Below are 14250 nucleotides of genomic sequence, written 5' to 3'. Positions count from 1 at the left end.
CCCTCATCCTCATATTCCCTTCCCCCCCTCGGGCTCTGCACTCAGGAAGCACTCCCGGTGGAGCTCCGGGACCCATATATATTGCGGGAGACTGAACTTGCGAGGAAAGCAAGCGTCCTACCTGCTATACTATCACTCTGGCCTGACAGTAAATATTTTTACTCAAAGTAGAAAATGGTTAGTCTCTAGCCCCTACAGAATGTAATTTTACCTCTCTACTAACATAAAAAGAATGTCCCAATTCAGAAATCACTTTTCACCTTAATCTTCTAGTTCCCACAAGTCATAGAAAACTGCTTATAAATTATCACCTTATCTATGAAGTCTTTCCCAACTATCCCAGGCAAAGCTTAGATTTATTTCTTTGTGCTCTCAGTAATTCATTCACCTCTTAATAGGTAACTTATTTACCCACTTCACTTTGCTTCTTAAATTTAATACAGGGTCAGCAACCAAGACCCACAAGTAAGTCACCTCTTTGTGTAAAGAAGGTTTTATTGGAATACAGCCAAATCTGCTCGTTTTTTTCCCTATGGCTGCTTTGCAAGCAGCAGAGCTGAGTAGCTCTGAGTGAAAGACCAGAAGACCTAAAATGTTGACTCTCTGGCCCTTCAACAAAATTTGTCAACCCCTGACATTAAACATCATGAACCTCTTTCTCTATGGTACAGTTTTCTTATTATATTTTAGAACTGACAATTATTCTATTGCATTATTACATAAAAGGAAATCCAAAACGTACTAAGAACATTAGATCGTTTTCAATTTCTGTTATAATAGCAAAATATCCTTGGGTCAGGAAGACATTTCAAAGGCCATATCACGCTTGGGAAGCCTCGGGTTCAGTTCCCGAGCAATGCATGATCACCCGAGCACTTCTGAGCAGTGGCTGTGGAACCGAGTACTGCTGCCACAGGGCTGCCCCCACCACACTCCTGGAACAATCACAGTGTTGCCAGACCACGCAGTTCTGCACAGCTCGGTGAGCTGGGAAAGCAAAGCTGGGAGAGAGCCCTGGACCCTCTGGGCATGGCTTAAGAGATTCCCTCAAAAACAAAAAAAGGGGGCTGCAGCAATAGCACAGCGGGTAGGGCATTTGCCTTGCACACGGCTGACCGAGTTCGATTCCCAGCATCCCATATGGTCCCCTGAGCACCACCAGAAGTAATTCCTGAGTGCAGAGCCAGGAGTAACCCCTGTGCAGAGCCAGGTGTGACCCAAAAAGAAAAAAAAAATGAAAAAAAAAAACCTACTACAATTGGCATAGGTTTTTACAACTGGGTACACTATACAATAATCATTTCTTTCAGAATAAGATGCAAGAGTCAAAATATACTCTCTCCCCAGTCTCAAATACTGTTTGGGATCGGAGAGATAGTACAGCTGGTACGGTGCTTGCCTTGCACCTGGCATACCTGGATTCAATGCCTGGCATCTTACACAGTGCCAAAAAATGCCAGGAGTGTGCAAAGCCAGAGTATAAGGCCTGAGCAAAGCGAGAGTGGCTCATCCACTGGCTCTACTCCCTACCCCCAAAACCAAGATAAACCTCTGAATATTGAGAATGACTGCCAGATTATTTGCCAAGATTTACTAAGTCATTTACTAACAATGTTTCCTTACGCTTTTAATAATAATTATAAGACTTTAAAAAATTTTAAACCTGGGAGAGATAGTACATGGGAGGCGTTTGCCTTGTAGTTGGCCAACCCGGGTTCGATCCCTGGCATCCAATATGGTCCCCAAGCTCCATCAGGAGTGATTCCTGAGTGCAGAGCCAGGAGTAACCCCCAAGCATCGCTGGGTGTGACCCAAAAAGCAAAAAAAAAAAAAAATTAATTGAGAAGTGGAACCTTGGTATGATTCTTTTATTTACATTTTCTTATAAGACTGAGTATTTTGTATTTTGTTTTCTGAGAACTTTATGTTTAACATGTTTTCCATAAATTATTACTCAGGCTTCATATCTACTTGAAATCTTAAGTCAAAGAAGCTTGAAATTTAGATCTGAGAGGAATCTAAAAGTCCAGAGGGAATTCATGAAGAAAAAAACTTTTCAGCCTCTAATCTACTACTGCATTATATTGGCAATCTACAATTTTCCCATTTTCTCTTTTTTTTTTAATATCCCATTTTCTCTTTTAAAACTGTTTCTTTCAGCAACCTTTAAGTAACAGCAGGACAGCACTGGAGGCCAAAACCGTAATTATTAACACTACGGTAACCACATCATCTCATAATAAAAAAATAGAATAAATTATTTCTTTCAACTAAAATAATGCTTTCATACTTTCATATATCCTTCCACATGTAAAGTAAATCTTTAGTGAGAGAAGTGCATCTTTAAAGCTAAGAAAGATGAGTGGTGAAAGGTCCTGGATATTTGGTAGTGGTAAAGGTGCACTTGGGACATTAATACTAAAAATAGAAAGCATTTAGACACCACAGTAACCACACTATCTAAATTATAATAAAAGATTTTCAAATAAAGCTAAGCATTTTTATCCTACCCAACAATATAAAAGTAAACACCTTGCATGTATGATATGCATAAATACGATGAAAAAAATTACCCTTGTATATAAAGTATAATTTCAAGTTCAATGAGCTAAAAATTATGATCTAGAAAACAGAGAAGTAAGAGTTTTTAGGCCAGAGTGATAGTACAGTGGGTAGGGTGCTCCCCGTGCACATGGGTTTGATTCCCAGCAACCCATAAAGTCCTCTGAGCACCACCAGAAGTAATTCCTAAGCACCGAGCCAGGAGTAAGCCCAGAGCACTGACAAATGTGGCCCAAAAACAAAGGGAGGGGCGGGGAGCAGATCTCAGGATTGGATTTACAAGAAAGAATTCTACATGGCTGTTGATTTCTCTGTTGAAGCTGAACCTAACCTTACAAATCAGGTTGGTGCCAGCCCAAGTTCCACCCCTGGCACCTTCTATGTTCCCCAGCCCCACCAGGAGTGAGCACTGAGCAGAGAGTCAAGAGCTGGCCCGGAGACCACTGGGCATGGCCCAAAGTTTAAAACAAAAAACACCTCTTATCTTTAAAGGCACTACCAAAACACTACCAATCAACTAATTCATTCAGTTGAAGGATACAAAACCAGCCCACAAAAATCTGTTTCTCAACAAGAATAACAGACTTAAAATATATAGCAACAATTTCAGGGGCCTGAGCCACAGTAGAGCTGCAAGGATGATTGCCTTGCAGCGGCCAGACCTGTGGTCAACCCCCTGACCACTGCCAGGAGTGGTCCCTGAGTGCAGCGCCAGGAGTAGGCCCTGGTGTGGCCCCAAAATAAAACAAAACAAACAAAAAGTACACACTCTGAGAGACGAATGGCCGGGCAGGAAGGGTTGGGTGGTGGAGAAATGGGCAAAGGTGATCAAAGGTAAAATTTTCTAGATACTGCACTGGTGAAGGGATGGGTATTCGAGCATTGTATAACTGAGATTTAAACCTGAAAACTTTGTAACTTTGTAACTTTCCACAATAAAAAATTAAAAAAAAAATTTTCTAGATACAGAGAGAAGTAACATATAGTGCAATTAACTATCTATACTATAGTTAATATCACATTGCATTATTTGCAAATGACTTATCGAACAGAAAAAGTTGAAGAGAAAGAAATACAAGTGTGTGGCAATGCTTACTGGACTTATTACAAGGATCGTTTTCCAACAGTCCATGTCATGCTGCTTGGCCCTAGAGAGGACAGTGAGGACAGGGCCTGCCCTAACCACCGCCACCAGGGTCTGACCCTGGCATCCATATGGGCCCCCACTGCCCTCTGGGAGTGATTCCTGAGCAATGGAATACTACCAGGTGTGGCCCCCAAACAAAACACATGTAGCTTAAATAACAGAAATTTGCCTAGCTTTGAAGCCTATGAATAAACTTTTTAGAAAAGCATATCACCAAAAAGTAGCTAAATTCTATTTGTAGAACCTCACGGAAAAACAATAATAACATCTGAGTCTTGTAATCCAGTTCTCTGAATATGCAGAAAGTTATTTTTTCCTTTAAAAAAGAAAAACTGGGGCTCGAGCAATAGCACAGCAGATATGGCGTTTGCCTTGCACGCGGCGGACCTGGGTTCAATTCCCAGCATCCTATATGATCCCCTGAGCACCGCCAGGGGTGACTGCTGAGTGCAGAGCCAGGAGTGATCCCTGTGCATTGCCGGGTGTGACCCAAAAAGCAAAAAAAAAAAAGAAAAGAAAAACTAATATATAATTTCTATGCTACTCAGAGCCTAAGTTGGATGACACTGATTTTTATTTGTGATCAAGTATCTCTCTCTCTCTCTCTCTCTCTCTCTCTCTCTCTCTCTCTCACACACACACACACACACACACACACACACACAAGACCTTGATCTCTTTAACAGCCTTAAAACAGTATGACTTTTAGCCTCCTTTTCCAGATTCTACAGTTACTGTACAGCAGAGGGTACTATGTATACAACCAACATATTTTTTTCTTAAATGTTTTAAGGGGACCAGAGCAATAGAACAGCAAATAGGGCATTTGCCTTGCATGTGACTGACCCAGGTTCAATCTCATCAGGAATGACTCCCAGAGCAGAACCAGAGCAGAACCTCAAGCAAGCCTGGAGCATAGCCAGGTGTGGCCTCCAAACAAAAAAATGAATAGTATTGCTGGATCGTATGGCCTTTGTTTTTATTTTTATAGTGATGGGAATGGGAGTGTGGAGTGTAAGGTCTGATGTGTGTTCTACTCAGCCCATTTTTATTTTTGCAAGAAATTTTTTGGGTTTTTTTTTTTTTCACAGTGGCTGCATCAATCTATATTCCCACTAACAAGATAAAAAATAACTTTGTTTCTACATCTGCACCAACACTTATTTCCACTATTTTCTATGCAAGTTATTCTCACTGATGTGAGGTGGCATATCGTGCTTTGGATTTACTTTTCCCTAGAAATAAGTGATGTTGAGTATTTTGTCAGAGTTTGCAGGTCTACATAGTAGGATTAGTCATGTCTATTCACACTGTTAACTGGTGTTATTTCCCTTCTGATGCTGAGGCGTTGTATAAGTTCCCTCTGTCTTTTGGATATTAACCACTTTTAAGATGTATGGTGTGCAGATATTTTCTCCCAACAGCTAAATTGCCTTTAAAAGAAAAAAAAAAAGACCTTACCTTTTGGGGGTGGGGGGGCCACACCTGGCAGTGCTCGGGGATTGCTCCTGGTTCTGTACTCAGGAATTACTCCTGGTGGGTTTGGGGGACCATACGGGATCAGGAACAGAACCCAGGCCAGCTGTGTGCAAGGCAAGCGCCCTCCCTACTGTACTATCATCTTTTCAGCCCCAGCCCTTACCTTCTTTTGTTGTTGTTAGGTGACCAGTGGCCACATACCTGGGCTGCACAGCTTGCACTATCTGATGGTCTGCACATTCTAACCTGTGTTCATGCACGCTTGGCTGTACTTGGGGATACCAACAGTCAAGCAACTAGATCACATGGAACATGTTGGGTGGTGCTGAGGACTGAACCCGTGACCCATGCTCTACCTTGAGTCACATCCCAGGCCCTGCCTTTTGCTTTTGTGGTTGGTTCTTATGCTGTATAGAAGCTTTTACATCAGATTTAGCCCCGTTTGTTATTCTTGCTTGCTTTTTTTTTCATTAGGTCTGAGTCTAAATCAACAATGAGGCTGATGTTTTGTCAATGTATTTTATAGTTTCAGGTCAGCTATACAAATTTTAATTCATTTTTAGTGAATTCTTGTGCACAGTAGAAAAAAATATTTTTGCATGTAGCAAGTTTCCCAGCATAAATGGCTGAAGAGTTTCTTTGTGTCATCATATGGGTGTCTCCGATCGTGCACAGCTATGCCCACAGGAGAGGGTATTTCTGAGCCCTCTGCTCTTCCATTGTCTGTTGAGTGCTTCTTTTTACTACAACATACCAATTACATGACTACTGCTTTGTAATATACTTTGAAGCCTGGAAGTGTATACTTTTAATTTTCTTTTTACTCTCAGAAAGGTTTTGGCTTCTTTTAGGTCATGTCATGGTTCAATACAAATTTCGGAATTGCTGGGCCTAGAGATGTGGCCCCTTGCATGTGTCAGCTGAAAGTTATGATCCCTGTCACCCCTCTACATCACCAAGTACAATCCCCAGCATGCTGCAACCAAGTGTGTGCAAGCATCACAATGCAAGTATACAACTTCTGACAACACAACAAAGAGATGAGGAAGAAACAAAAAAACCCACAAATTTTTGAATTGTTTCTTCTGATTTACATGAAAATATTCCAATGAGCTTTTGATAAGAATTATGCTCAATTTGTGATTATTCAAATAAGATGGTCATTTGAATAATGCTTATTTTTTCAAACCATAAGCATGGATAGTTTTCCAGTTGTCTTCTATTTCTTTTAATGTGTCTATAGTTTTCATAGAATAGATCTTTCACCATATTCATTAATACCCAAGCATTCTTTCTTCGATGAAACAAAATATGGAATTGTTTTCTCACTTTCCTGATTCTCAACTCAGTTTGCATATAAAAATCCAACACACTCACAAAAAAATAAAAAAAAAATTTTAAAAATTAAAAAAGTAATTCAAATTCAACACATTTCCTGGGGCTATTGATGGAAAGTTGACACTGGTGGTACTGGTACTGAAGCACTGCATGCCTGAAACTATTATAAACTTTATAAATCATGGTGCCTTTGTAAAAAAGTTTTAATTAAAAATGCAAATGCAACAGATTTATATGCATTGATTTGGTATCTTCCTGCTTCAGTAATTCATCCCTAGTAGTTTTTGATGGAGTCTTTAAAGTGTTTTTATGTATTACTACCTGCCATCTACAAATAAGTTTACTTCTTTCCCACTTTATACTTTTTTTTTTTTTTTACCAGATTGCTCCGACCAAAAACAGTTTACAGAGTAGTGAGGATAAAAGCAAATGTCATGTTTGGATATTAACGAGAAACGCATTCCCTTTCTCCACGATTATACTGGCCACTCCTTGGACATATTTGGCCTTTATCACATTATGGTCTTTCTATTTCCAATTCAGTATCTTATAATTGAAATTCAGTATAATTAAGTTGAATCATGATAAAGGCTTTTCAGCACCTATTTTAAGATTATGTTGACTTAATTTTGTTTACACAGAGATTTACATTAATTGACTGTGTGGAAGATTATTTTGCATCCGTGGAATGAATCTTAGTGATGATAAGCAACAATTCTTGATGTGCTTCATCTATGTTCACCAGTTATCTAACTGTAGTTTTCTGTTTGTGGTTCTTTTTCTAGAATTAGAGTAAAACTTGGTTCCCCTAAGTAAACAAGTTTGGAAGGGATCCTCCTCTTCAATTTTTGAGGACAATTTGTTTAAAAATAAAAAAAGATATACTTCTCTGAACATTTTCTTTTTTTTATGATTGATTTATTCATTGACTTTTTGGGTCACACCTGGTGGTGCTCAGGGGTTACTCCTAGCTCTGCACTCAGGAATTATTCCTGGCAGTGCTCAGGGGACCATATGGGATGCTGGGAATTGAACCAGATAGCCATGTACAAGGCAAAAGCCCTACCCACTGTGTTATCGCTCCAGCCCCTCAATTTAATTTTTTTAATTAAGAGGTATCTCTTAATTTCACTGGTCTTTTGTATTGCATTTTTATTGACATTTTATTTTCTAATATTATTTTCTTTCATCTGCTGACTTTTGTTTTATTCCATAAATATGACTGGATCACTTTCTTTATTGAGGTATACCTTTATCCTGAGGAATTCCCTTCTTAATACCACTTTCACTGCATACAGCACCTGATATGGTTTCATTGTTTTCCAAGTATTTTACTACTTTGAATTCTTCTATTCCATTTATTTTAGAAGGATGTCATTCAGTTTCAGTATAACTTGGAGGAATTTCCAATTTTCTCTACCTTCAATTTCCGGTATTCTTCCGTTCATGAAATTCTTATCTTTTACTTTCTATATTAAACTGAAATTTCTTCATTGTACTCTTCATTCCTAGTATCCCTATTTGAATTTTTTTTTATTATTTCCAATCCCTTTGTTGAAGCACTCCTTATGCTCTTGTAGATTCTTTTGATATCCTGGATGAATTGTGCTTTGTTAAGTAGTACTATGGCTTTCCTCAAATCTTTTTTCTCTCCAACAGTGTACTAAGAATATAAACTATTAACATAATGTAAAAAAAAAAAATCAATGACCACAGCAAAAATAGAGAATAATTTTTATATTTACTCAGCTAAAGGTAATCTACATAGCACACAGACTTACAAAGGCATTCAAACAAGCTACTAGCAGTCTTTAAATAAACTCTTTATACTACTCTTTATAGACAACAATACCATGATAGCAATGGTTTCTTGCGGATACAGTAGTTCCTCTACTGCCCAATACTCTACTGTCACACCTTAGGAAATCTAAGTAGCTGAAATACTGGAAAGATGTTCGCATTACTGTACATACTGAAGGTAAAATGTTAAAATCAATGTGCATTAAGTAAATGAGAGAAAGATAAAATACTTAAAAACTATTTCACTTTCCAAAAAGTAACAGTATTGCTGCATGCATGCTTCCAAATGGAACTTAATACAGAAAGATTAAGTTCCTTTTAAGTACCTTTTGATACTTAATGTCTAATTCTAGAAGCTTGCCAAAAAGACCTTACATTTAAATTTTTGACATTCAAAGTACTGTGACACGTGCAAAGGACGTGCAAAGGACACGAAAGGAACCATTATCGAGCTGACCTGAATGTCCAGCATACATTCTGATCACAGCCATAGAAGATTGTTAGGCCATGCCCAGACTTCCGACCCACAAAAAATATAAAATAATTTAAGCAGCTGAATTTGTAGCAGTTTTTTCACACAACAGATTACTGAGAGGAGCTGGAGAGAGGACACCAGATACGGTGCTCGCCTTGCAACAAGGGCCGGGCTGAGTGCAGCCTCCAGCACTCTGTATGAGGAGCCTGAGCACCAGCAGGATGGCGCAAACAAATAAAACTCACCAGGTTTATCTTTAACTTGGTTTAATTTACCTTTTTAATGTAGCAATCCACATCTAACATTTATACTAAAGATATGCCTCAACAATATAAAAATAAATATGCATGAGGTTATTAATTGTAGCATAATTTATAGTTGTTAACTTGATACCATCAAAACTTCTTAGGGATGCAAACACAGGAGTCCGTGGAATCAAATACATATATCAAAACAAGAGTACTCTGCAATACTTTAAAAATACAACGGGGGCTGAAGAGAGCAGAGAGACTCAGGTACCGGCCTTGCAGGTGACTGACGGGCCAATCTCCAGCGCCACAGGGTCTCGTAGCTGGGAGCAGCCCCCAGCACCACAGGAAGCTACTCAAATCCTACCTTACCCCTACCCCCAAAATATATGACTCAGGAAGATTTCTAGGCTATATTAGGTGGAAAACTGTAAGGTACAATATATTACATTTTGTGTATGGGGGGAAAAAAAGAAGCAATCAAAAAGAAAAATATTCATCTGCTTACTTTCATAAAAAAAGGACAAACAGGCTTCTTCCCTGAACATGAATCTCAATTGCTTGTCTCTATGCATCTTTGCTGGCTTCTTCTACTCTGGAGAAGCCCATGTTCTCTCTTGAACGCGTATTTCCTCTCTTTCTTTCCCTTTACACCTTTCTAAGTAAGTTTCAATAAAAATTATCTTGCTTCACCGCTGTTGGAGAGTTTGTGGGGAGAAAGGGACCCTTCTACACTGCTGGTGGGAATGCCGGCTAGTTCAGCCCTTTTGGAAAACAATATGGACGAATTCTCAAAAAACTAGAGGTTGAGCTCCCATTTAACCCAGCAATACCACTGCTGGGAATATATCCCAGAAAAGCCAAAAAGTATAGTCGAAGTGACATCTGCACTTATATGTTCATCGCAGCACTGTTTACAATAGCCAGAATCTGGAAAAAACCCGAGTGCCCTAGAACAGATGACTGGTTGAAGAAACTCTGGTACATCTATACAATGGAATACTATGCAGCTGTTAGAAAAAATGAGGTCATGACGTTTGCATATAAGTGGATCAGCATGGAAAGTATCATGCTAAGTGAAATGAGTCAGAAAGAGAGACAGACATAGAAAGATTGCCCTCATCTGTGGAATATAGAATAATAGACTATAAGACTAACGCCCAAGAATAGTAGAAATAAGTAAGAGGAGGTTGTCTCCATGGCTTGGAGGCTGGTCTCTCATTCTGGGTAACTCAGGGAAGGGACCACCAAGTAAAATGTGGTCGGAGGTCATGTGAGGGAAGGGTGATGCGGGCCGAATATAGACTAGAGACTGAACACAATGGCCACTCAACACCTTTATTGCAAACCACAACACCTAATCAGAGAGAGAACAAAAGGGAAGACCCTGCCATAGTGGCAGTGTGGGGTGGGGGGAGACGGGATGGGGAGGGTGGGAGGGATGTTGGGTTTACTGGTGGTGGAGAATGGGCACTGGTGAAGGGATGGGTTCTCGAACTTTGTATGGGGGAAACATGAGCACAAAAATGTATAAATCTGTAACTGTACCCTCACGTTGACTCTCTAAAAATAAACTAATAAAAAAATTATCTTGCTTCACTAAAAAAAATAAATAAATAAATAAAAGGACAAAAAAATAAATGGTGGAATGAGGAAGACAGGAAAGTTAAGAGGATGCAAACATTAAAATGTTAAGGAATCCAAGTAAAGAGCGGGGGGTGGGGGGCAGACGGATAGTCCAGTGAATGAGGCACTTGTGTGCATGTGGCCAACCCGGGTTCCATCCCCAGCACCCCACATGGAATGATCCCTGAGCACAGAGCCAGGTCTGGCCACACCCTCCCTCCAAAAAGGAATATACAAAGCTCTCTACAACTCATCCAACTTATCTGGAAGTCTAAAGATATTTCAAGAGAAATGTTAAAGACACACACGTGGATCACAATTCTCAAAGGATATGCCTAACTTGGGGGTGGGAAGACAACCCTAAAGTGGAGTCCTTGGACCCAAGGGTCTATATACAAAGAATTCACCCGATCTGTAAAGGGTGTAGGAAAGAATTACATGTTAATTTCATTACCCTTTCGCTGATATTTCTTAACTTTTTTTTTTTGGTCTTTGGAACACACCCAGTGATGCTGGGGAAGTTACTCCTGGCTCTGTGCTCAGGATCACTACTGGCAGTGCTCAGAGGACCATCTGGGGATCCAATCCAGGTCAGCCTTCTTCTGCAGGGCAAGCACCTTAAACTGCTGTACTGTCTCACCGCCCTCTTCAATTTTGAATGAAGACAACAAACAATTGTAGTTTCAACACTACCTGCCACTTTTCACCAATAATATCACATTTTGATTTCACATTAGTTGTTCAAGTTCTTAATATATACAGCATTCAAGTTTTATAAAACAGTGATCATACTTGCTGCTAAATATTACTTAATATGAGTATAATGAAAGCATATTTTATCACAAATCTTTTTTCTCTTTGTGGTTCTAGGAATCAAACCCAAAGCCTCACATATACAAAGCAGGTGCTCAAACACTTAAGTCACCTCCCAACCCCCACAAACTGCCTTTTTAAGGGGTCACTCAGAGCTATTCTTATACCTAGAAAAACAGCCTGAAATCTGGCAGAGCAGATCAAAAAGTTTAGAAATTTGGGTCCCAACCAGCATCACTGGGGGCAACTCAATTAGGGGCCTCACGGGTGTGGGGCATGTGCTTTGGCACTTGGACTATCTCAACCCCCCCAAGTCTGCTTTTTAAGTATTTTGATACTTAACTAACTCATCTTCTATAGTCATATACTAAGCAGCTCACATTCTTCTGATTTTCATGGCACAAAAATAAGAATCTCTGCTCCATTTGCATATGTATGTCAGAAGGAGGAAAACTGAGAGCTATTTTTGCTAGAGCATAAAGCAAATTATAAAACATAGACATCACTGATAATGAACATTCAGTCTACCTTCTGGTTACTTTTTAGAAATTCCCCCGAGTGCTAGAACTCTATTCAGAATGTTAACACACAATGTATCCTAGAACAAATGTAACACCTCACACCCACATATGCAGAACACTACCCTAGAACAAATGTAACACCTCGCACCCACATATGCAGAACACTGGGGTGCTTACCAACTATAAAAACAAAATCGAGTGTCAATTATCTTATAGAGAAACTCAGTGCTTACATATCTTAAAGGAATTGGTTAAAAACAAGATACTATTTACCATCTCTCTTTTGGAAAATTTTTTAATATTTCTTTAATGATTGGCTGGTAGCAGGCATCCCTTTCTGCTTTCCCAGTTTCACTCCAGTCTCTCACAAACTGTTTCAATGTGGATTTTAATTTATCCATGTCAAATGTAGATGCTGGCATGATCTTTCCATTTCCCTGTTTAAAAAACAGAAATCAATTAGATTCCAAGAAAGGAACCAACCTTGAATATGGCAACACACACACACATTATTAAGAGGCCATATAAGATAGGGTGGTGGATAAATCATTAGCCTCTCACCTCAACCAGGGTTCAAGGGGCAGCTTGCAATCCTAAATGAAATAAAATATTTGGTGGTCTCTCTTCTACCCTAGGTAGGGCAGATTAAGGTCTATTAATTTATGAAGCCACCATATAATTAAGATGTCTTTACTCACAACTTAGCATCCCTGGAGATCAAACATCCTCTAAGAGGGGGAAGTTCCTCGGGTTATTGATGGGGCAGGATGGAAAGGTTCACACCTGATGGGCTTAATTACATCCTGTAGATCTAAAAAGGAGGACTCATGTTTCTATTACCACTAGTTCCTGAGACTGAATCTTTAAGTTAAAAGGGCCAGAGAAAGAGAAGAGCAGGCAGGGCAGATGCCTTATATGTAGCAGACCTGGGTTTGGTCCCTGGTACTCCACACTCTACCCTGAGCCACACCAGGAGTGAGCCCTGAACTCAGAGCCAGGAGTAAGCCTGGAATACAGCTGGATGTGGCCAGAAAACAAAAACAACAAAAAAGGCTATCAACAGATATAAGAAAATAATCTTGCATAGCAAGCTTTTTACAAAATTTTAAGTCATTAATTTTAATATGCCAGAACACTCAGAACATGTTTTTTAAAAAAGTAATCAAAATGTCAATTTTCTTTATTTTTAAAGAACTAGTGAACAAATCCAATTACTAGCATACTGTGTTCTATAAAGCCTCATGTAATGACGAATACCTAAGTGAAAACATTCTGAATAGGCAAGTATTCTTTTTTAAAAAAAGGGTAAACTATATACGAACTTAATATAGCTTGAATCCTAAAACAAAAACAAATGTAGCAAACTTTCACATACATCTTCTCCATATTCTTTATTTTCAAACATATGTATGCAATCGTTCACAATGGTCAGCAGTATCTCTTGATTATGATCAATGCATTTCCGAATCTTGTCCAAGTGAAGAAGAAACTGAGGAAGTAGTTTCTGTTGATTAGCTGGAAGTGATCGAAACTGTCTTTCTGTTCGGTTCACTCGCTCATGCATACTGGTGCTAAAACATAAAAGGTGTTACAAAATATATAGTAAACAAATTAAAAATACATAAGTTGTGTACCATTTCACATGTAATCAGAATTTGCATTTCCAGGTAGTTCTAAAGTCACTTTTTAAGTCTAAAGTCATCATATATCTGTAAAATCTTTTGAAAAAGAGAAACCATTTTTCAAAACTAAATATTATACTACAATCAAATTTTATGTGTTAACTCGAATGGGAAAAAATGTACACTAAATGAGTTGATAAAAAGTGGGGAGACTGGAGTGTTTCAGGAGTAGGCAATCAGTAAAGCCATGTGGGCACTCCCATCCTCACTTGAAGAGGCTCAGCATGCATACTCAGGGCCCTTGCACTACATTCCCAGACACACACTCGAGAAACTCTTGCAAATGGGCACCATGAGCCATGAACGATCTTCATCACAGCACTATTAGGAATAATAGCAAACAAAAAATCTGGGAACTACTCAAAAATCTGTCACCAGCAAACCAAACCAATAAAGTGCAGTATCACTGTACCACTGTCGTCCCATTGTTCATCGATTTGCTCAGGCAAGCACCAGTAATGTCTCCATTGTGAGACTTGTTGTTACTGTTTTTGTGTAACAAATATGCCACGGGTTGCTTGCCAGGCTCTGCCATGCGGGCAGGATACTCTTGGTAGCT

General features: G+C 39.2%; 1 protein-coding gene across 1 annotated transcript in view; it reads right to left on the bottom strand.

Annotated features, from left to right (window-relative positions):
• The window catches only part of CARNMT1 (carnosine N-methyltransferase 1), a 40860-nt gene that overhangs the window by 19835 nt on the left and 6775 nt on the right, over positions 1–14250 (bottom strand). The window contains exons 2-3 of the mRNA XM_004612959.2: positions 13385–13580; positions 12283–12446 (exon numbers count right to left, since the gene is read on the bottom strand). Of these exons, the coding sequence (XP_004613016.2) occupies positions 12283–12446; positions 13385–13580 (360 nt within the window). The remainder of the gene's footprint in view (positions 1–12282; positions 12447–13384; positions 13581–14250) is intronic.

Source organism: Sorex araneus, chromosome 1 (assembly GCF_027595985.1).
Source record: "Sorex araneus isolate mSorAra2 chromosome 1, mSorAra2.pri, whole genome shotgun sequence".
NCBI classification, from domain to species: Eukaryota; Metazoa; Chordata; class Mammalia; order Eulipotyphla; family Soricidae; genus Sorex; species Sorex araneus.
This window is presented reverse-complemented; position numbering and strand designations above follow the sequence as displayed.